Source organism: Rhynchophorus ferrugineus, unplaced genomic scaffold, assembly GCF_030347505.1.
Source record: "Rhynchophorus ferrugineus isolate W39M unplaced genomic scaffold, kcgeb_rfMv2 rfM10, whole genome shotgun sequence".
Taxonomy (NCBI): domain Eukaryota; kingdom Metazoa; phylum Arthropoda; class Insecta; order Coleoptera; family Curculionidae; genus Rhynchophorus; species Rhynchophorus ferrugineus.
The window spans coordinates 6,974,587-6,998,901 of record NW_027472589.1 but is presented as its reverse complement, the minus strand read 5'-3'; the positions used below and the strand labels follow the sequence as shown (position 1 = coordinate 6,998,901).

Below are 24,315 nucleotides of genomic sequence, written 5' to 3'. Positions count from 1 at the left end.
CAACAGCGACTATTACATAGCGTTATTGGTAGGCCGGGGACTTTTTAATTGACCTGTTATAGCTCACTGGGCAGAAAAAAACTAACATTTTGGCAAGTCGCAAAGCCCCTAATTCTCAAGACTATCCAAAAACTCTCCCAACCAGAACAATACAGAGCGATTCCTTAAATTCTGACGCCATTTCACAACAACCACAAACATCGACCCATTGATTTACGATCATTCTCTCTGCGCCAAAAGCCCCACGACAACCTACATATTTATAATCGCTCGAATGTGACTCATGATCGACCAAAAACCCAATGGAACAGAACGGGCCGGCCGGGTACCCGACCGCAACCCGTACCACTACACCAGTTTGACCTCTGCCCGTACCCGCGCGCTGTTGCCGATCCGACGATCCGACAACGTCGAGGCCACTAAACCTGAGCGATAGCCGGAGGCTGAAAAAGATTCGACCTGGTCCGCTGGTCTCTCCTCCTTCGGATTTACCTGAAAACAACCCGGTCTCGCGAAAGGCTGTTGTTTTTCTCGACCGACGTCCTGACGCCAGGAACCAGGACTCTTTCTCGTTCGTCTCGTGCGTATGCATGTGTGTGTGTTACGCGGTCAGTTTCGCACTTATCTCGTGCGAGTGCTTCCATGAAGCGTGAATCGTTCGCGATAAGTCGTCGTCGTAAGTTTGTCCATCTTTCCTGTTTATAAATAATGTTTGACGTGGTGGTGTGCGAATGAAGAGCAGCTAATTCGTTGGACCCGGTGGTAACTAACAGTTGTGGTGAGTAAACACGATCGTCGACTTAAACGTTCGAAATCGCGAAGTATAATTAGGTTATGTACGGTTCATTGATGGAGTGTTGTTAATGAAACCACTGTGACCATTGAGACATTGATATCAGACCTCAGGGGGTCATGGCTTGGTAATTTTCTAACATGATTGTCAATAAACTTAACAGCGATGATTTTAAACTATATTTAAAAAAAAGTCTGGCCTAATATCATATTTTTCTCGACAAATCGCACCATATTACAAACAAAATCAAAAATATATTGCCAAACAGTTTCGGGCCAATGTAAAACTATGACAAACTATGTTGCAAAGGTGCAAAAGTGACAAATCATTCTAAGATTTGCATTGGTTCATGTATGTACTTAAAAAAACAAGGGTTTGCCTTATGCCCTATGCTAATCTGCTGTACCTTTGCACCTAGAATATAAGGATTTATAAAAACCATCTGGAGCAATTTACACGATGAATTAAGTTTTCTAAATAGTTAAAGAAATTAAGAGGATAATATGTTTTATAGGTATTAAAAAAGAATGAATATTTTGTTACTTAATTTGTATCAAACATAGCATCACCATCAGAGGTTCAAAACAAATGACATGGTGATATTGTTGTTCTAGAATTTCTTGAATTGTTTTGCAGCATAGTTCAGAAACAGTAAAATAACAATTAACATAAATTTATAATAAAAATGTTGATATGTGCACACTAATATTATGTTCAAGTTTATATTAATTTTAAAATGTAAATATTTTTTCATTTCTTCCATACGATTTTTGGTTGATTTTAGTGTTGATATTAAATGATATGTATATTTAGCAAAAAACTATTAAAGTGTATTGTTAACAATGCTTCAAAAGCAATATCACTATGGGTTTTTTTCATTTTTATCATTATATTGTAATTTCTACAATATTAATTTTATATAATAATATCTTTTATATACTACTTTATTTTCTGTAAATATAATCAGGAAAATTAGCAATTCTTTACCATTTTCAGACATTCCTTCATAAATCTAATGCAAAGAAAATCATATTTACGAAAAAGTCAAGAAGACCTATGCAAAATTGGAAGGCAAATAACATGGTAATTTTTTAAAAAATGGGAAAAATATTTTTTCGGTAAAAAAAATCAGTTTAGTTTTAGTTCAAAAATAGTACATTAAATATCAAAATAAATGTATACTTTTCGTTGTTGTTTGATTCATTTATTGAAAGAAGAAATGGCATGATATAGATTCATATTTCTCACATGATATTAGGTGATATAGTTTTTCTAGAAAATATTTCAGAAACAGTAAATTAAAAGTTAAAATATATGTATAATAGAATGTTTCATTATTACCACTGATATTATGTTAAAGTTTATATTAATTTTGAAATTTAACTATTATTAATTACTTTTTACAACAGCCTACATATGTAGAAAAAATGTTTTTCTCAAAACCTTATCAAATCATATCGTCAACAATACTTCAAAAGTGGAACTTAGTAACTCTAATGCGAACTAAATATATTGAAAAAAAATATTAAGAAGTATATAAAATGGGAAGATAAATGATGTGATGATTGCTGTTTTTGAAATTAAAATAGTTTAAAAAGATGAGGACACTTTTTTTTAGATAATAGCAAATTACATATTAAAATAACTGTTTTTTCTGACTTTTTCGATATTTTCAAGGAATTTTGATATGAATATATCTTGATAAAAACGTAGAACCTATGTAAAACAGTTTCATTTCAATTGATCAAGTTTCATTTTATATCACATATCAAACTTATTTTACGTTTGTTGTAGAAACTATATTCACTCGATCCAGAGACAGATATTCGATATTACATGGATCAATCCGATTTTCCTTTCAGATAATAAGAGGTTTCAAAATGGGCTCCCGAGTTGGGGGTCTAAATACTACGGGTCTGCCTGCTGACAAGGCGCTGGCGGGGGTGCCGAGACTTTTGGACGATCTGCAGCGGCTCTCGGAAGACGTCGATTCCGCCGACATTATTTTCATTTTGGGCCGGGAGGAGGAAAGGGTCTACGCCCACCGAGTCATTCTGATGGCGAGGTTAGTACATGGTTTTGTATTTTATTGTTGGAGCTAAAAATAGCCGGGACACATTTCTGCCAATTGACTTTCCTGCTACTCTAATTTATTTTTCTATGTATGTGTTATCAAGTTGTGTTGGCGATAACCAGAACAAAAATCGTTTGGAATAATTGGAACGATATTCCGATTACAATAAAGGCTATTTCACGTATTATTTAGTAATATAATTTACATGAAAGTTATATTTTGTGAAAGGGCATTAAACAAAAACACTATTATTTTACTTAAAAACTGATCAATTTAAAGAAAGAAGAAACAATTTAAAAAAGACGATACAAACCGACACTGACAGTAAAAACAGACCAACCCGTCTCAGTCAAAAAGAACAAATGGCCAGATAATCAGAGCCGTAACCAGGCATTATATAACACCTCCCTCCTAATGATGACGGTGGGATGGATGATGGTGATCGTTTTCGGTCTGGTTAGCTTGTAATTGTTAGAAAAATTATTTTTGACCTTCCCTCACCAGTTTGCTTTTGAAGATCTTCGAAATGGCACCGTTTCTACCAAAATTTCCATGGTACTCGACTGAATGGTTTTCCAAATTTTGACTCCAGTTTCCAATAGTGTACAGCTGCAACTGCAAGCTTCTATTCAAATTTCAGTAGACTATGTTAACTCACAGCAACTCCAGTCCGCCTTTAGAGGGCTTACGTACCGGGAATCCACGAACTAGGAGTGTTTTTCAAAGCTAGTGGTCTTTGAGCATCTTCAATCCACCTCTTGGGACCTTACAGCTTCAGCTGCTATACTTTTGCCCGAACTCCACTTAACTATACCAATAAACGCCTCCAGTAACTGCGCAACGATTGCCAATCTAACGTCAACCAGTCTCCTTTTCTGATGATAATTAATTAAGTTACAATTTTCAATTAGATCGTGTTGACCGAAAGTCTTTAAACTTCCAAAAAAAAAATTATTTTATTTTACGTTTCTATTTTATACTCATCGCTAATATAATAATTTTCTTTACTACTATATTTCCCACTGTCAGACGTATGCAAAATTCTTGAAAACAATAGTGATAAGAGGTTATAACTCTAACCTACAAACTATTGTGGCTGTATAATTAACTGTAGTTTTTAGATGTACTATAATGTTGAAATAAATTATATTTGATAACATTTTTGTTCAATTATTTAATTTAGATTAGAATTTTGTTGCATGTTAAAGCCAAACTGAACTAAAACTCAGAGTTGATGCGGCAACATTGCGACGTTTTGACGTCACAAATTTAGATGACGTATGTACGAAATAACTTTGAATAGACTATATAATGGACATATTATCTATTTAACCATCATCTGATTCATATCCGAAGAACATTGAAATTAAGCCACATTGGCAACAACGGTGGTGAAGTTCTGAAGAAGGTCTTGGAAATAAATACCTTTATTGTGAAAACGTTGCTAATTTTAAGTGTAGAAATAAGTGTCCGCCGAAGACTAGTTATCTGGCAAAAATATTAATAATATATATCTAATTATATTATTAGCGAAGTTTAAAAAAATCAGCAGCTGAAGCACATTGCCTTTAAAATTATATGAAATGAACTGAATATATGGTGAACTTATATGGAATAGGTTATAATAATAAAAAACAAAATAGTAGGCCAAAAGTCTATGAAGTATGTGGAAGTAAAAGAGTACCCTGAAGTAAATAGATGAAACATTATTGATAAGTTTATATTATGTGCTTGCATGCATTTTTATCAGATCTAGTGATGAAAATACAAAGCATCAAGTGGATCTACAACAATCCCAAGCGTAAAATGGCAAGGGTTAGCCCAGAAGACTTATCCACATCGTCAAGGTGTAGTGTATTAGGAGTTGTTGAAATTAAACGATGAATTATTGACGGAAAAAGACCACCAGTAGCAAAATCATCCTCTGGTATATCAATAATCCTGTAGCTACAACAATTGTGAAAGATACACTGTTGCAGCTCGAATGAATAAATGAAACACTTCCGCACCCAGCGTACTCTCCAAACATAGCGCCTTCTGATATTACTTGTTCAGGTCATAAAGTTATAGAGAATGATTTTGATTAATATACATTGTACCAATTTTTCTATAAATACCTTTTTAATATGACCACATGAATATATGTGAGCAGCTAATATTTTGGATTATACAAATAAACAAGTAAAATAAAACAACAACAAAAAACATTAACTATTCTCTTCCAGTAATAAAAGATATTACTAAATAAAACTGATTATACTAATGAAAAATATTCGTATTTAATAAATATTATAATGATTTTATTTTATTACTATTTTATGAATGTTTCTTGTTTATGATGATCATTATACATTCCGAATCTGCTTCCGAATTGTCTTTGAATCATCCGCACTTAAATCAAATAGAAATCGATGAATATTCATTAACGAAGAAACAGATGTCGTGACGTTTTACTACATTAATATTCATAAATCGAAAGCGTTAAATACCATTCACGAAGATAAATATTGAAAGAGTATTAATTTACTTTTTGGTCCATTTTATTGCTATATTACAGTTTTTTAAGTATAATCTAATTTAAAGTAATATTTTGTAAAATATTGTCATATTATGGAAGAATCACCCATTCGATATTATCATCACGAAAATATTCTTCGAAGTTTTCAGTCATGTTTTTTTTGTAGCTGCTCGCTACATTCCGCTTCCAAAACGTCGATTTCGTCACAAAATTCTATGAGCAATTTATTCAACAAACATGTCTGAACCATTGTAATCTGATTTTCTGGATTTATCAAATGTACAGTGATTATCGCATCTTAATAGAATGATCTAGTGTCTTAAATTTACCATAACTATATTAAAGAGTTCAAGCTTAAAGATCTTTTCGAACTAGCAGGCAATAGGTCAAAAATGAATCAAATTTGTTATAACACATATGTGCACATATATATGTTATGTAATACGGCCCAGATTATCGGGCCATCTGTTCTTGCTACCTGAATGATGAACGAATTGGTTTGTTTTTGCCCTCAATGTCGCTTAGTATTCCCGGTCAAGAACTCGCTTCTTCTATCCGTTAAATAAAATAATATTTTTAAGAATATTAATAGTTTTTCTAAAGCCATTCACATATTATAACTTATATACAGATATGACACAATAGATTAAAAAAAACATTATATTATACGGATAAAAACCTAAATAATACTACCGAATATGTTTGATTTAAATAGTTAAAACTGATTGGTACTAATCAAGATTTTATTCGAATCTATAAATTTGGTATTTCTGTTATTTTCTGTGGACTTGATATTAATGTAGGCTACTGAATTTCTAATATATGAAAAAACTGGAAACTACTACTGGAAAACGAGTGAATTAAATATTTTCCAAGTTCCATTTAATGTGCTCTTTGGAAAAAACCTTTAGTAATATTTCTTTAATTACATCTTGCGGTAGATATATTTAGTACCATCTTATTTTACAAATTAATTTATTACTATTGTTGCATTGTGGTTGTATCAATACACAAGCAGAACGAATGTAGAATCAGTACGTATTTCCCAAATTAAAATTAAATTGGACTACTTAAGTTACAGCTAATATTAAACACTTTTACACTATATAAGTTCATGTGATTTGATTCGCTTTCAGTCTTACGTATTGTTAATTAGCAGTGTAACTTCTACGTTGCTGTGATTTAGTAATTTATTTTCACGTTTCAAAGCAAAATCTTAGATAAGTTCGTAAATCAATTTGATTTAGAGGTAGTTCTTAGTTTAACTAATTAATCGAATAAATTTGTTTTGGCATCGTCGGATTACTATTTGTTATAGTCCCATAATAGAAATTTAAGTCAATTTGGGATTATATTCCTGGTTGGTTACCAGTACATTTCTTTAATTTTGAGTCTGACCTGCCCTGCTTTTTGTCTAACGCGATGTATTTTTTAACAACACGAAAGACCTTTTGTAGAAGACAGTTGAGAAAATCGAAAACACGACCGAAATAGAAGTTAATAAACATCAGAGTGAGTACATTCCGCTAAAAGCGAAAAGAGGAACAAAATGGTATTCTCCCACATCATTCATGAACCATTTCGCATTTTTATTAGCGAGGCGAACGTTATTTTTTAAATCGTTCTTTATTATATCGCACGCAACACACAAATCACGTTAAACTTACAGGTTATGTAAGATGGATGAAACACGTTTTTTATGATAACGGAAAAAAACGAATATTGTTATGCATGAAATATAACGTGGCCGTTTTGATATTTTTATTAACCGTTTTTCATTTTAATCGCGTTTACTTCGATGAAATGTGGTATATCAAAGGACATTTCGTAAATTATATTCGTACTTGTCTGTGAACAGATCACGTAGCATAAATTACAGAAGATTTGTAACAAATTCCTTTAAGGAAAACAACACATTTACGCCTGTTTCTAAAAAATATCCTAGAATTCTTGGATCCTGAAGGAATTCTTGATGATGCAGCCCCTATAAGCCTTAAGCTGGGTGAGACAAGAAATCTAGCGTTCATGAAACGAATGATGGATATTCTTCTTTTGTTGAATTGGCTGGACTGTGTTAGTTCTATTCTATTTACATCATCTAACACCTGTATACTGTATTTTGTATTATTTATTTCAAATACATGACTTGAAAGTACAACGTGGGGCAAAAGCCCCGCAACCATTTTGATTGTCTATAAGTAAGGCAGTTTGTTTTTCCATAAAAGTTTATTTGATCTTTACATTTTTCGTTCGTTATGATTGAAAAATTATATCGGTTAAATGGAGACCGCTATGCAACTTTCGGCTCTTTTTAATGCATTTTTCATAACACCCTGTAATATCTGAGGCATAACGCATATTGTCCTTAAGATGTTGAATCGTTTGGGGCTGATTCACATAAACTTTTGATTTTAAAAAACCCTATAAGAAAAATTATGGTGCTGTTAAATCCGGAAAACTATTTGGCCATCCTAAATCGCCACTTCGCGAAATTAATCTTCGTAGAAAAAAGTTATTCAATAATTGAATTTTTGAATGAGTTGTGTGTGCTGTGGAGTCATCTTGCTAAAACCACATGCCCTCTAGTCCTTGTTCTTCCATTTCAGGCACAAGAATTTCGAATCAAGTCTTGTCGTTCAGTAGTAACAATAACTGCAACACCTTGATCATTTTCAAAAAAAGGGACCAATGATGTTTCCAGCATGAATACCTCACCGTACATTTGTTTTTAGTAGATGCAATGATGTTTCATGAGTTAATTGAGAACTCAGAAGAAGGAGTCAAAAGAAGACAAGGCCCAGCAGAAGGAAAGCAATAATTGTTCCTATACTAAAAAAAAAGTTTAAAAACATGGGGCATTGAGTAACTCGAGGACTTTTTTGAATTGGAACGCTTTTAAAGTAATGCAAGTTGACCCTCACAGCGATGCTTTATGTGGGATTAGGAATTTGCTTTATCTGTGGAGTAGTGGAAATAGGATGTTGTATGCACCATTGCCTTTGCGGATGGCGTACTGGATTTAGGATCACCACTAGAACCTATAGTCGAAATGGAATCCGAGCTATGGCTTTCTGACATATATGGCAGTTTATGAAGTGTACCATTATCATTTCTATTGGTCTTCTTTGTGCTTTCGACTGCATATTCCAGTCTTCACATTAAACTTAATAAACCACACTTCATCATGTTATGATGGTATGGGATGTCAAATTCTATATGCACTGGTACAGATGCTGAAGCCTCCAGCACCCTTCATGATATATTCAGCTTACAATGCTACAAACCATATGGTTTGAAAATTAATGAAGAAAATATCAAAGTATTGTCCAGTTAGAGCAAGTGTAGAAACTGGCATCTATTGCTGAATTATAATAAAATTAATATTAATAAATGGAATTGGCGAAGCTGCAGGATCATTATTCCCAGTCCCACCTGGTTCCCTAATATGCTAATAAAATATGCAAATTCCCTGAAGGCCGGCTATGGATGATGATGACGATGATTATGACAATTAAAGGCCTATCAATCTCTGGCAAGGTTAAGAACAATTATATCGAAAACAATATTGACTCATTTATATGAAAAATAGACATATTTTAAAACGAATAATAAAAATGGGAGCAAAATCATAAACCTCCAATTCCCAACACAGACCGAAGCAGCAACAGTAACCCGTTCCAAAGGGAGAAAAATCCCGATGTAAATTACCCGGCGTTTTAGGCTGAAGTTTTTCCAGAACTACGCGCCGTCTAAGCTCTCCGTTCGAGATGCCTTTTGTCCGACCAGAAAACGGTTACGTAAGTTTTCCTTTGTGGCGGGCCGTCGAGGACAATCGTCGGCGTAGGTGAAGGAGGGGCTAATGAATAGAAACGGGGAACGCGTATTTCGAACGAAGAGGAAGCCATTTACGTTTCGCCGGTTTTATTAGGCGACGGTTCCATGAAAATTAAACAATTTGCCGATATTATTTCGTACACAATACGCAAGAAATTCGAAAAATGAAATTTTACGAAAGTGTGTTAAATAACAAGAAATCCGAGGGTGCTAAGTATGTCGAATAAGTTGGTTATTGAAACTATGACTTTTATGGCTTCTTGAGCCGTGTTTTTCTTAGTAGTATCTTAATTTACAAATTACCTGATTACTATTGTTCTATTGTCTTTGCATCAACACACAAGCAAGACAGGTTCGGGATAAATACATCAGTCTGTATTTCCCAAATTAAATTGAGTGCGCAAAGTTAAGAGTAACGCTTGTGGCTTAGTCGCGGGTTCGAATCATGCTGGGCCATGGTCGTAACTTTACGTTTGTGATAGTTTATAATTATAATTGACCAAAATGATATCGGTCATGACAATAATACTTAAACACTATTCAAGTTCGTGTAGTTTGGTTCGCTTCAATCCTGTAATCTCCTTGGCGACTTAATTCTGACTTCTCTAACACACTAGGCATTAGATTCATTGCCGGAGGAGACTACAATGCAAAACATCTAATGTGGGGTTCTAGATTAACAGCAAAAAGCAGAGAATAGGTCAAAGTAATGAAGGCACATAACTTACATCATATCTCTACTGGTGAGCCAATATATTGGCTGTCAGATAGGAATAAAATTCCCGATACCATAGACTTTTGTGTTACAAAAAATATTGACACCAAAACGTGCAAAGCTGAATCATGCTTCGATCTATCGTCTGATCTCTTTGTTATTATAACAATGACCTCAAAATATTCTCAACAAAACAAAACCACCTTCTTTGCATAACACCAAAACTAACTGGCCATTATTTAGAGAGAAATTAAACAGTTTAATATCTCTAAATTTATCTCTCAGAACAGAAAGAGATACAGAAATAGCAGCAAAAAATATAACAAAATCTATACAAGAGGCCGCGTGGTACGCAACACCTAATAGCGCGACATATTAAAACTTTAATTATATTTCATCTATAATTAAACAAAAAATTTCCGAAAAGAGAGAACTGCAAGAAACCGGACAACAAATCAGAACAGAAGAAAACAAAATAAAATTCAACAAGGCCACAAAAGAGCTGAGAGTACTAATAAATAAGGAACAAAATCAAGGAATTCTAAACTATTTAGAAAATTTAACGCCAACTGATGCAACAGAATATTCTCTCTGGAAAGTAACAAACAAAAATTAAAAAACTTCAACAGCATAATCCACCCATCAAAATTGACAACAATACCTGGGCTAGAAATAATAAAGATAAAGCGGAAGTTTTCCCTAAACATTTAAAGACAGTATTTAATCCCTATCGGTCTGAAATATCAGCTACAGAAGAAAATAACATAGTTGACTTTCTAACACTCCGTTTCAAATGGATCTGCCATACGAGAAATTTACTGTTAAGGAAGTAGTTTTACTTGTTTATTGTTTGTTTATCAATACATAAAGAAATTAATTCTAAAAAAAGCTCCTGGTTTTGGAATATTCTTCCTAATAACTGGAAGAATCTTAAAAGAGCTGTCAGGGAAGTGCGTCAAACTACTACAAACTAAAATAACATTCATATTTAGTGCCATGCTAAGACTTAATTATTTTCCTAGCACTTGGAAAGTGGCTCAAATGATTGTGTTATGATTCTTAAACCTGGAAAAAAGTCGGAAGACGTCTCCCCTTATCGTCCTATAAGCCTGTTACCTGTGATCTCTAAACTATTTGAAAAATTATACATTAAGATACTCAAAACCATCAATTTGGCTTCCATAATAAACACGGAACGGATTGGTCAACCAAATTAACAAAAACTTAAACGATAGGCCTTCGACAAGGTGTGGCACACTAGACTGCATGTTAAATTGAAAAAAATTTGCCCCATACACACTTTCAACTGCTGAAATCGTACCTCTCACAGACAGACATTTCATTGTCAGATAGGTGACGAATACACTGACCCAATATATTCGGTTGTTCCGCAGGGCAGTGTTCTTGGCCTATTGTTATATCTATTGTATAGAGCTACCCTACCGACCTCAAGAGACAGTACTGTTGCAACATATATTGATGACACAGCGATTTTATCATCACACGATGATCCAATATTAACCACAAGAAACCCCCAACTTCATCTTAACAAAATCGAATTATGGTTGAAAACGTGGCGTATCAAAGCAAATGAGACAAAATCTACCCATGTGACATTCATCCTTTGTAGAAAAACATGTCCCTCAGTAAAATTGAATAATCATGAACTTCCGCAAGCAGACAAAGTTAAATATCTGGGAATGCATTTCGATCGACGTTTGACATGGAAAAACATATATGGTGTTATATGGTACTATGGTATTGAACTACTAGCAAATCTAACATAGAGATCCTCCAGAGGTTCCAGAATAAAGTGTTGCGAGTCATCGTCGATATCCCATATTACGTGTCCAACAAACTGATTCAGCGCGATATCCCCATAGAACCCATAAAGTGTGTGATTCTGAGTGTTAGTGCGAAGTACTCTGAAAGACTATCAGTGCCCTCATTAGAATTAAACGTCCTTTCCTCTTACCGTTCGAATTCTCCCTCAAGTATCAGCGTCCTATGAGCTGCTAGATTTTTTTTATGATACTAACTAAACTTCGAACTAAACATATCTTTCTGAAATTATCAGTCCTTACACAGCTATGAAATATACAGCATCAAAACAAACTAAACTAACAAACTGCATTCCAAAACTACTTTCATCCACCCTACACTGTAATGCTTCTGAATTACTAATTTATACAGTTTTTACTGCAAGAAACTGAGTTTTCAATGTTGGAAGAATGAACCTGCAAGTTATAATTTGGTACTTAACTATAAGGGTTTTATATATTATATTGATATTTTTCCTGGTGAACGACACCACTACTCCAGAGTTACGAATTATAACTACTTCTTCAGAAACGTCCTCTAAACGTCTTCCATATCAGACAAACCTCAAGACTTTCTAAACTATATCAACTACGATGTCATGAAATATCAAACATTTCTGGTTAAGATGATAATATAATTTTAAAACAAATATGATAAATACAAAAATAAAAACATGTTAAATGTCTTATAAAACGATATATTGTAAGAAATATAACAAAGTTTATGGAACAAAATAAAACGAGAAGCACGTTTAGACTCGTTAATATTTTTTTTTGTTTCCTTCGTCCGAAATCTGCTTTACCTTGCCCTGTTCATTAGCCGCCAATATACCTACGTTCACCACTTTTACTAGTTATTTCCACAAAAGCACATTCCCAGAAACATCCAAAAAGTTAATTCAAATGCATGTAATTTGCTTGATACATTATTTTTTGCATTAATTTATTCTTTTTTTGTTCAGAATCCCTTAATTGTGACTGTGCTCATTAGGGGGGCTAATCTACACCCCCTTCTGGGCTTTCCCGACCGCTTTTTCTCCGCAAAAACGAATAAAGCGAGCGTAATCATTTTCCTGGAGGACAAAAGGGCGCTTTGGTTGCGAAAAAATTCGAAGCAAATGCACGAAAATTTGCCTCTGGATTTTTGCCATTTTAAAACATTTTTTGACTGGGTATAAAGGTTTTTATGCGCTGTATGGGGGACGCGTAACCCATTAGACTGCGATAAATTCTATCGAATACAATATAATAGGTGTAAAAATTAATATAAAAAAGTCGAAGAATTGAAATCACTAAAACGACATTATCACAAAATCAAAACTAATCTAAGATAATTAAAATTAAATACAATATTACTCATTTTGTAAAAAAACAAGATATTTCAAGTATCATTTACAAACTAGGTTATTTCCTGATCATCTATACTCCAAAGTTTCTTTAATATGATTAGAATTCTTTCAAAATGCTAGCTGCTAAATCTAAATTTGTTTCCATGAAAGAACTCGTATGTTGTAAAGTAGAAGTGTACTACTTTCAACAAATAATGCGGAGGTAGATAATGAAACTAAGCCCGTTTACAGCCCCATCTACAAATACTTCCTCCTTATTATACACTATCTGGGTCATCCAGTCTATCAAAAGAATCTAGAAAAACTGATTTGAATAATCTTGTCTGAGATTTGGGACTATCAAAATCTGTGTTAGACTTAATATTTTCGTACTAGCCAAGAAGATTTTTTACTAGTTATTTAACCAACGATGGTGATCTACAAGAACAAAGAACATACTACTACTACTACATATCACAAGAACGAGAAAATGGAGACTTTTTATTGTCCTTTGTACACGTCCAACATTACTTCAAAAGCCTATTGGTAGTATATACTCATAATATCTCAGTCTTTAAAATATTGTAATATAAACTTTGAAAGTAGTAGATCTTTATATGATAATATATAATTATATATTTATTATTTAATCTATTTTTATATCTTTAAGTTGGAGTTATGTAGTGCCTTCCTAACATCATCAGTGTAGCACTCTTCTTCCTGGTCATTTTGGATTTCTTTCAGATTTTGGGGTTTAAACATTTTGAACCAGTTTTGTACATACTTGGAGCATTTGAATACATCATCATTACGGCAAAATATATATCTCTGCTTAGAGCTATAAAGAAGGTGTTATCCAATAAGATACTCTAATGGACTAGAGACTGGAAAATACAGTTTAATGGCATTTAAAGTTCAAAGTTATTTAAAATCCAAGAGACAGGAACCTAGCTGAGAGATGTTCAATTTCTCAAGCAGAATCAGCGAAATGTGTGAGCCGATCAGACTGGATATTAAAGAACTGGTCAGTCGGAAGATACTTCGTGACTTCAGATCTAAGACATTATTACATTATTCGATGACCTATAGAGTGCAAATATGGGGTTGCACAAGACATCAAACAGACTACTAATCTAATGCTGCTAAAAGAACGTTCTTCGATTAATTAGTCATGTTTATCGCTAGATACCAACAAAAAGTTGCACTATTATTTCGATATCAAATGGACAACAAGCAGGAAGCCAGAAAATTGAAGTGAACCAAACCACACGAACTTCTAGATAGTCATAGATGCTATAGAACATTGTCATAGTAGCTATACTTACTGAATTGCAAGAAGGATAAGCTCAACAAAGGATAAACATTACATAGTGAAATACTGCATATAATTGTATGAATAAATGAATTTAAAATCGATTTTACGTAATCTAATATCGATTTTTTGTTCGAACTAATCTTTATAATAGCAAAAATTTAATTCATCGATTATTCTACCTCAGACACCATCCTAAGAATTAACAGCTTGGAACAATTTGAAAGTGAAAATGTCAAAATAGAAAGTTAAAGAATAGTTAAAAGAAAAATAGTTTTTACATTTCTCACTGAAATATCTCTTTCATAAGATCCTTTCTCAAGTTTTACTCTTAGGACAAGTCATTTAGTCATTCAATTATATAAACTTTATTTATACATATCGCTCATCAGAGAAACCCTCATCAAGAGTGCTGGAACGCATCCAAGATAAAAACCACGAACAGCGGGCAAGACGCAGTAGATTTCCAACGAAGAAAAAATAAAAGAACTCGGCGCTCCGCCAATACTCCATGTCGTTCACGAACCATTTCGCATCCCTAATAACAAGACTAAAATTATTTTTCATTGTGTTTTATTCTCGAAAAAAATGATCCTTGTTATTTTTCGCGCAACACATAAATCATGTTAAACGCGAAGCTCGAAACGGAAGATAAAACACGAGGTTTTTTATGGAGAAAATGATCTAATTATGCATGAAATATGACGTCGTCGTTTGGGTGTTTCCATAAACTATACTTCATTACCGTTTCGAACGTTATATTAGGTCAAGCCAAAATGTATCCGATCTTTGTTTGGCAGATATGTTATGTCTAAGATATTAGATATAATTTGGATAAATGGAAGAAAATTTTATTAGATGTACGAATAAATCTTTTATATTTAACATAAAAGAGTCCCGGAAGTTAAGTAATGTATTTTAAATCATCTGTCTGTCAACAACGAAATAGTAAGTTTTTTAATTTGGACAAATCTGAAAACAGTGTAACACTCTTCCTTCTGGTCATTTTGCATTGTCAGATATTGGGGTTTAAACATTTTAAACCAATTTTGTACATACATTCGTTAAAATAAACCCGATTTACAAGAAAACATGACTGAAAAACAAACTGAATAATAAAGTTTTCCTGTAGCTTCATTAAAAAAGAAATCTCAAGAGAATTAAACATTTTAATAACCCCTGAATGGTCATAGTGATTGTCGCAAAGAAACAGGCTGAATAGTTGACAGACTGAATAAGCTTCAAAGACAAAAAAGTAGAAATTCCCCAGGACTACAAACATTTAGTAACCAATCGTGTAACTAAGAAATTTACTTCCGTTAATTTTTGTTTTCCAAGCTTGTGTCCAATTATTTAGATTGTCACTTGCCCGTTGTAATTTTCGTGTGGCTTCTTCACTACTGTCTCCGTCAACTATAATCGCACTAACAACAGCAAATGTAGCCATCGTAATATTCTCCATTTATTGTACTTCACAAGTGTAGGTACACCTGCTTTAGCTTCTTTTATTGTAGAGTAACTTCTTCTTGTTTAACTCTAGACATTCTGGTGGTAATGTACGATTTTACTGGTTTGGTGTGTTGTTTTGGTAACATTTTCTGTAGTTTATGAACAAGGCCTTAATGCCAAACCTTATCGAAAGCTTGTGTTACATCTAAGAACATGGTTGAGCATAATTTTTTACTTTCGTAGGCTTTTTCAATAACATCTGTTATTCTGTGGACCCGGTCAATTGTTGAATGCTTGTTAATAAAACCAAACGGGTGTGTTGGCATTAGGTTTTTTCTCTTTATGATCGGTTTTATTCTTTTCAACAGGAGTTTTCCAAAAACCTTAGATATTACTGGCAGCAGTGATATTGGTCTATAGCCTTTTATTCCGTTTGGTGACTTTCCAGGTTTTGGGATCATTATAATTTCCGCCATCTTCCAAATGCCTGGAACATGTTTTAATCTAAATGTAATGTATTGATCAAGTTGGTGAGTTTTATAATTCCCATTCTTGGTAGTCTTTGGAGTAATTCTCCTGTTATTAAATCATAGCCTGGTGATTTCCTGGGATTAATGTCAGTTTTAATCACTTTGGTTAGCTCTTTCGGAGTAACTAATTCAGTCATCGAATTTTCAGCTTCTGTATCCGGCAAATTATATTAAATATTAGTTTCGTTTGGTTTGAAATTTTTTTCTAGATATTCAGCAAATGCTTCTGCTTTTTGGTGATTGTCAGGTGCCCAATTCCCATATAAGTCTCTTATAGAGACTGTGTAGACATGAGCGCTTTAGATATTTCGTGGCTTCCCACAATGAATAATCAGTTTCTTTATCACATGGATTTGTTTTTAATTTCCAGTATTTCCCATTTCAGTCTTTGGTTTATGTTATTATAAAGTATTTTTATTTTCAGGTGTTCTGTTTTGCTTTTTTTTCCTAATTTTCGTTTTTCAGTCACCATTTTCTTCACTTCTTTTCGATAGTTAATTCCTATAATTGTAGACTCTTAATTTCTGGAGTAGGATCGAAGGCATGATGAACGATAATTGTTGGACCATAACGCGTAGAACAGATCCCAATCGGTATAAAAAGACTCAGTTGAACCTCTGTTTTTTTATTTCTGATTTAAACTTTTTAATTCAATAAATGGCCGTTAATTATAAAAAAACATCAAATTTTACAAGAATGACTTTAACAAGGAATTTTAACCATCCCCATCCTATAATACAGAACAGTTCTGCGTAGTAACCAAGCCCATACGTCAACTCGGAATTCCGTACTGGAAATTTGAAGCGGGTATCGTGACTCTAGCCGCAACTAAAATGAAAATTCAGTCACGTCTTACAAGCCACTAGCCACGTAACTACAATGAATCTACGACGGCCGACAGAACCGTCTCCTGGACCTCCCCCGGTGACCGGTCGTCCATTCGGGAGCGGTTCCCCCGGAAAAGGCCGTCGACTACGGGAAATTAATCGGGTTGGAGTGGCTCGGGGGGGCGGCCGAGGAGCGCGGATAACGGCGCTTGCGACGATGGACGATAGGCGGCGCGACGATCGACGGTAAATAAGGCGACACGTAATTAAAATTGGAAATTGATTCTAACTACCGGATGCCGTTCGATGCGGTGCCACCGTGAGGCGGGAATGAGGGCGTGTGTGCAGTGATTGGCAATAGAGATGGAGGGAAAAGAGACACTTTATTACGTTTGATCGAGGGATGGGGGAATGCTTAATGAATTCCGTTTTATTGAGTGCTACAGAGCTGTAAACAGTATTATCATTTGTTCACGCCATCAGATTGAGTTCGCTCAAGTAAAATACAACCCAACGGCGAACTTTCTCAACAGACAACACAACTGAATAGCATAATTACAAAATGGCGAAGGGACTTCGCATTCGCCATTTTATAATTATACTAAAATTCTATCCAAAATATTTCATGTAGTTTCATCAGTCGACAAGCCTTCCCTCTAACCATTTTTATTAACTATTGGTTGATGTTTGATATAATTTTTTGGTCTCGATAATATCTCAGATACTCTATGAAATCCAAAATTGGAGAAAGGGGATGTCTTATGAATTCCGTTTTATTGAGTGCAATATGACTGTTCACGTTATCAGATTGAGTTCGCTCAAGTAAACTAGAAACATTCTCAAGAGGCTACACAACTAAATAGTGTAATTACAAAATGGTGAATGAATATCGCATTCGCCATTTTATAATCATACCAAAATTTTCGCCGAATTCGTTTCATGTAGTTTTAACAATCGACCTTTCTTCCCAGTTCCTTCTCATCATTTTTATTTTCTGTCGGTTGGGTTGGTCTAATAACATAGAAACCTCCTTCAAAAATCATATGATGAATATGAAGATTTTGCGATAATCAGATATAGATGTTTGCATCGAATCGATTAGAATCAGCGGAAGAGAGGAAGGTGTTGAAAAGAAAGCTCTAAAAAGTACTATAACAAAAACTTTCACAATATACTGCACCACTGAATAGAATAATTACAAAATGGTGAAGATATATCCCCTTCGCCATTATGTAATAACGTAATTTATGCCTTTGAATGGATATATATAAAGAAATTGTCCACGTAATATTTTATATGATCATTGTTTTTAATAGAATACTATTCTACTTACGAATTTTAATGAAACAAAAATTACATTTACACATAATACTCAAATCACCTCCAAATTGATCAAACGAATACTGTAAACAAAATAGATGACGTTCAGACTCCGAGTACAGTTGCCAACTTAACAACTAACATTTTTTGACAATCCCTTCAGACTGGATGTAAATGATAAATACTAAGTGGTTTTTTATGTAATGTATAATTTTCAATGAACAAAAACATAGGTTCGACTAATAAGGACGTTTTATGATAGCAAGCAAATAAATCACCTAAAAATATAAACAAATGAGCGAAAAAAAGGGAGAGATTTCAACCCATTACGGTTAAATAAACAGAACCTTACGGTTAAATAAACAGAACCAAAAAAAATGGAGAATTAAGATTCATGATAATAGTAGAGGATAATATAAATCGGAAAATTAGCGAAAGATAAAGAAGTCACATATACGAAAAAATATTGAGGGGAAATGGTGAATGTGCCTTACAATCGATAAAAAATATCTTTTTAACTGAAAATTACTCAATTATTTTCGCAAAACTTTTATACACAATATGTCACACAATCAATGAAACCCTCCGGTCAAAAAGTTACTGTACTAAATAAAAATAAACTAATAAAACAAATAGTAAAACGGATTATGAAAAAAATGGTGGATGCGACAAAATATTCGAATAAAAATCGGAAAAACGGCACCCCAATTTTTTCTATTTTTCCTCCCGAACCCTTAACCCCGTTAAAACGGCGTACTTAACGCCGATCTAAATAGACCACTCCGCGTAGCCGACCCACGTACGTTCTAAAAGGGCCGCGGACCTCATACATAAAACAATACGGCTCGCGTACGCTCCAGAACCGAACCGTAGCGAGGCGAGAGATCAAAGCGAAAAATTCGGAAAATAGCCAATTAGACATTAAAACCGAGTGTCGTTCAGGTCGTATGGGAGCCCCGGCGTGATTAGCGTCATTAGGGCGGGGCAGGAGAGGCCCTCGACAAGAAGCAATATCGCAAAGTACGAGAGACAAAGCCATACGTGCTTTGATGTAACGCTAATGAATAGATAGGCTTTGATATCTTTGTTTTTTTCTAGTAAGGGGTGTGTGTAGTTCCCCGCATCATAAAGAAGAACGCGGAGAGACATTCTCAACAATGTTCAACGCAATTTAAGATACGCACTTTAGGTCGACTTGTACGAGCACCGAGGAAAGATCACCCGAAGCACTGTTGCATGCAAATAAGATGGAGATTTAACAAGTCTTATGATGATTATAGTAATAACATTTATAATGTTTAAAGGACATTATCATTTGTCCAAATAAAATACGACCCAAGCAGAAACTTTCACAATATACAACGTAACTAAATAATATAATTACAAAATGGTGAAAGAATTTCGCCTTCGCCATGTACGCAAAATGATACTTAAAATTATCAGGGAGGAAAAAAATCAGATGAAAATCAAACATCAACCTGAATACTTAACAAATTAGCAAGTAGAAAGTAGTTTTTGTTAGTCTATTAAATACAACCCTGAACAAATCACAAAAATAAAACTTGTAAAAAATAAAATGTATAAAAAAGTAAGCAGTGACATTTTACGGCCACTAGTATCAAGAAGAAATATGACAATAAGTAGTACAAGATGTACTACTTATTATCATATTGTACAACATGAAGACAGTTAGTAGATCAACAACTACAACAATTCCACAGAAACAAACGCGAAAGAGAATGGAATAAGGTTTATAAGAAAAAATTGGGCTCTGTACTTAATACCCTCTTTTCCTACCCACGCAGTTTCTATGAAACAGTTCAAAAACACACAAATATCCAACAAATAGCTTGTTGTTATTATTCTGAAAATTCAACCAAGAATTGCCAGAATATTTACAAAAATGAGTAACTAACTAAAAATTAAGAATTATTAACCACCGCGTCTAGGATAACGTAACATAACCCTAAATTATCCAACGACAAAACAAACTGCCTCTACCGTTTACTAAAATATGAAAATAACATAAATTACATATAATTTAAAAAAAACAGTATTAACATCGTTGCTTACCAAAATACTATAGAAAATAAAAAGTTTTCACAGTAATATTCCGAAATATACTTAACACCAACAAAATATTTAAAGTTTATGACAATTGCCGATGTTTAATTGTCATCAAAAAATTGTCAGATAGAATGAATAGTATATTAAAAGCCTACTGTGATGTCAAACTATTGAAAACATAAAAATCACATGCTTGAAAGGGTAATTCAAAATTACTGTAAATCATTAAAATTTCTAGGAACAATTATTATTATTAATTGTACTTAGAAATTCAATATAAAAAATCAGTCAAAAACAAAAATATTTTAGAAATTAATTATTTAGAAAAAATTATTTTATTATGAAACGTGGATTACTTGTTCAAACACGTAATGGAATAAATTGAATTATATTGGTATGGTTTCAAAATTTAATTATTTTCTCCCAATTTCAGTTTATATTATAACGTAATCGTAATAATCCGTAATGAATACTCATTCCAGATGTAAGAGCTTTCAAACGGCCAAACGCGGTGAGGTTTGCAGAATACCCGGGTGCACCGTATCCCCTACTGCGCCCGGAACTCCCACCCCCGTCAGACTGCCCCAAGCTCCCCCGGACACTTTCAAACAATTTTTACTGTACGTTTATACCGGTAAAGTAAGTATTCTTTTTGGGAAATATTTAGATAAAACAGTAAACTATTTACGTATAGAACTTCACTAGATATTATTACAAGACAGCAGTGTTTTCGAAATGATGGCCTTGGCTCAAGACCTTGGCGTGGACGAGTTGAGAAATACCTGCGAGGATCATGTTACATCAACCCTTTCTGTTCCCTCGGCCTGTACTTTCCTAGCGACAGCTATGGATATACAAGATCGCTCAGCAGGTTTGCACATTTTATATAGTACCATTAAACAAACTCATATGTGCGATGGTGGTGTAATGGTTAGCATAGTTGCCTTCCAAGCAGTTGATCCGGGTTCGATTCCCGGCCATCGCAGGACTTTTTATTTTTATTTTTTTCTCCAAAAACTCAAATTTTAAATTATACTTATAAATCATTCATTTACTTAATATAATTTAGAAAAATTCCTATCAAAAATCAATAAATTAGTGTCCTTTTATAATGGCTACACTGTTGAAAGATCTAGTAACTTTGACATCCGAGGTTGGTATAAGTGTGACGCGCGCTATTTCCGTCACGCTAGTTGTCGGCTAACCTCTGTTTTAGTTTAATTTTCATTTAGCTTAAATAAAAGTTGTAAACAATGGCTTATAAACCACCAAAAGTGCAAAAGGTGATGGTCCAACCCATCAACTTGATATTTCGATATCTACAAAACCGATCTAGAGTTCAGGTTTGGTTATACGAAAACGTCAGGTTAAGGATCGAGGGACACATAGTTGGATTTGACGAATACATGAACTTAGTGCTCGACGATGCCGAAGAATATTACGTGAAAACGAAGAACCGAAGACAGCTGGGTAGGATAATGCTTAAAGGCGACAATATCACATTGATACAGATGGTTAAACCGGAGACTGGAGGAGGGAATTAACAAGAAGATATCTTACGTAGCTCATAAGTCATAGATTTAAGGAATTAACAATAAGAATGTTAAATAAGTATACATGCAATTTGAGTTTCTTGCAGTGAATATGTGAACATGAGTAAGAATAAAAGTATTTATGAATATATGTGTTTTATTATCTATATTTAACAAAATAGGAGGTTTTGAATATAAATTACAATTAAAATAAGAACAACGTTGTAGCCATTACAATAGGACTGTATAAAAAAACAAAATAATTGTATTTTATCATTGATAATTGACTCTACAGGTGGAAAAGCAACTGCAGGATTTATTGAAAGGTGTGTGACTTATATAGGTGAAAACGCAGCAGAATGTGTGAAAACAAATTCCTTTCTATCCTTGCCTAAAGAAGCGGTTATCAAATTAATATCATCAGATTATGTAAGTTGATGAATTATTTTAACACACAATAATATCATGAACGCTAATGCTGCAGCTTTGCCTTGAAGAGGAAGATGTATGGAGAGCCGTCTTAAATTGGTCGAAATATCAAGCAGGCGTCACTCAACCAACTGCTCACTGGACTGAGGAAGAAAGAGCCAGAGTTTGTCAGCAATTATCCTATGTTATAAATCATGTTCGTCTACTTCTCATTGGTATTAATTATTCATCAACACCAGCAATCAAATGGTTCTAAAGAGTTATTTGCAGATTCACAAGTTTTCGCAGAGGAGGTGGAACCAACTGGTGCTGTACCGATGGAATTAAGCCTTGAAAGGTACAGACACGCAGCACTGCCGAGTAAATACCCGGAAGCCTCCGAGGATCAAAGACTGAGACCGAGGGTTTCACCCCATCTATTTCCGGGTTCATTAATTCTAGGCCAAGATAAAAGCCACTTTCAGAGGATATTAAATGCATGGTACGGGCATGCTAAACAGACATGGAGGCTTATCTACAGAGCTAGCAGCCATGGATATTCGGCGTCGGCCTTTCATAGACTGTGCGATGGCATATCACCAACCTACGTTATTGTTTTGGTAGGTATAATGTGCTAAGATAATACATGTGAATATATACGTGAAAATTCAGGGAACACGCGGTGAAATATGCGGAGGATTTAGTGACGCAGCATGGGGCAGACCGATGGGAAAAAGTTACTACGTAGCTGCCGATCGAGCCTTCCTATTCACTCTGTATAATCATCAAGATCTACCGCCAACGCAGTTCCATTTAGTTAAGAAACCATACGCTATATGTTATCATCCAGAGTAAGCATTAGTTGAACATAAAAAACCTGATATTTTAACAGGGTGTATTTCAGTTCCGGTCCTATTTTCGGAGCTGGTGCGGACTTGCTGATATCAAGTAACTGCAACAGCAACATGGATAGCTACTCTAACCTGCCTCATACATATGACGGCGACGGAGCATCGCCCTCGATATTAATGGGTGATTACAATTTTGCCGTAGCGGATTACGAAGTATTCGCCCCGATAAATTGCTCGACGAAGTATCCCAAGAACGAAAGATATCAATGAGAGTGAGTTCCACGCGCAGTATTTAAGTGCCAATAATATAAGTTGTTGTAACAATGGATTTAAAAATATATATTTATATCGTATAACAAGTTGCCTTTTTTCTATTTTTCCTACTTTAGTATAATTTGAATAAATAGTACTCACCAAAAAGGACACCTTAAGGGCACAAACACATCTTGCACACGAAAGGGGCGGAATGCGTCATGACAATCGAGCAAAGCTAACTATGTTTTTATGGACGCTATTTTATAACATGAGTTTATTGCTGTTTCACATTTTTTCTTTGATCTAAAAAAATATACTTTTTTCTTATTGCCTTAATTTAGTTTAAGAATACGTCTTGTAATATTGGATACATATATATGTATTGGTATAGTCCCGAATTTAAAGAAAAAATAGGGAAACTGAAATTATTTGCCGCTGAACTAACGGTACTCAGAGTATAGAGCGTCACACGACGACAGCAAAGTCGACTATGTTTTTATAATATTTTTTATATAGACTCCCTTTAGTACAAGGAATGGTTTTGTATTTATTTTTTTTATCAATATGATATAATAAAGTAGTGTTTTAATTGTATATTTATTAATTTATTTATAATTTTTTAAAATAATTTAATTCTTATATAAAAAGAAATGTACTTTTATATATACTAAATTATTCTAAC

The 24,315-nt window shown here is 34.0% G+C and overlaps 2 protein-coding genes and 1 non-coding gene across 4 annotated transcripts; all 3 read left to right on the top strand.

The window, feature by feature from the left end:
• The first annotated feature begins 490 nt into the window (after positions 1-490).
• On the top strand, positions 491-23,731 carry LOC143203698 (kelch-like protein 2). Of its 2 annotated transcripts, XM_076415948.1 has the most exons (10): positions 644-778; positions 1,790-1,876; positions 2,656-2,858; positions 21,070-21,226; positions 21,293-21,458; positions 22,415-22,548; positions 22,604-22,763; positions 22,819-23,147; positions 23,200-23,378; positions 23,432-23,731. In XM_076415948.1, exons 2-10 carry the CDS (start codon positions 1,850-1,852, stop codon positions 23,646-23,648), a joined length of 1,572 nt encoding a protein of 523 aa, XP_076272063.1. In that variant the 5' UTR covers positions 644-778; positions 1,790-1,849; the 3' UTR covers positions 23,649-23,731. The 2 variants fall into 2 exon arrangements, with proteins under 2 accessions (XP_076272064.1, XP_076272063.1); XM_076415949.1 differs by lacking the exon at positions 1,790-1,876 and having other exon boundaries at positions 491-778.
• TRNAG-UCC (transfer RNA glycine (anticodon UCC)) lies at positions 21,501-21,572 on the top strand. Its single transcript has one exon. It is a non-coding gene; the product is annotated as a tRNA-Gly (tRNA).
• On the top strand, positions 21,752-22,266 carry SmE (Small ribonucleoprotein particle protein SmE). Its single transcript, XM_076415953.1, has one exon. The coding sequence runs from the start codon at positions 21,841-21,843 to the stop codon at positions 22,129-22,131; it is 291 nt and encodes a 96-aa protein (XP_076272068.1). The 5' UTR covers positions 21,752-21,840; the 3' UTR covers positions 22,132-22,266.
• Positions 23,732-24,315: the final 584 nt, after the last annotated feature.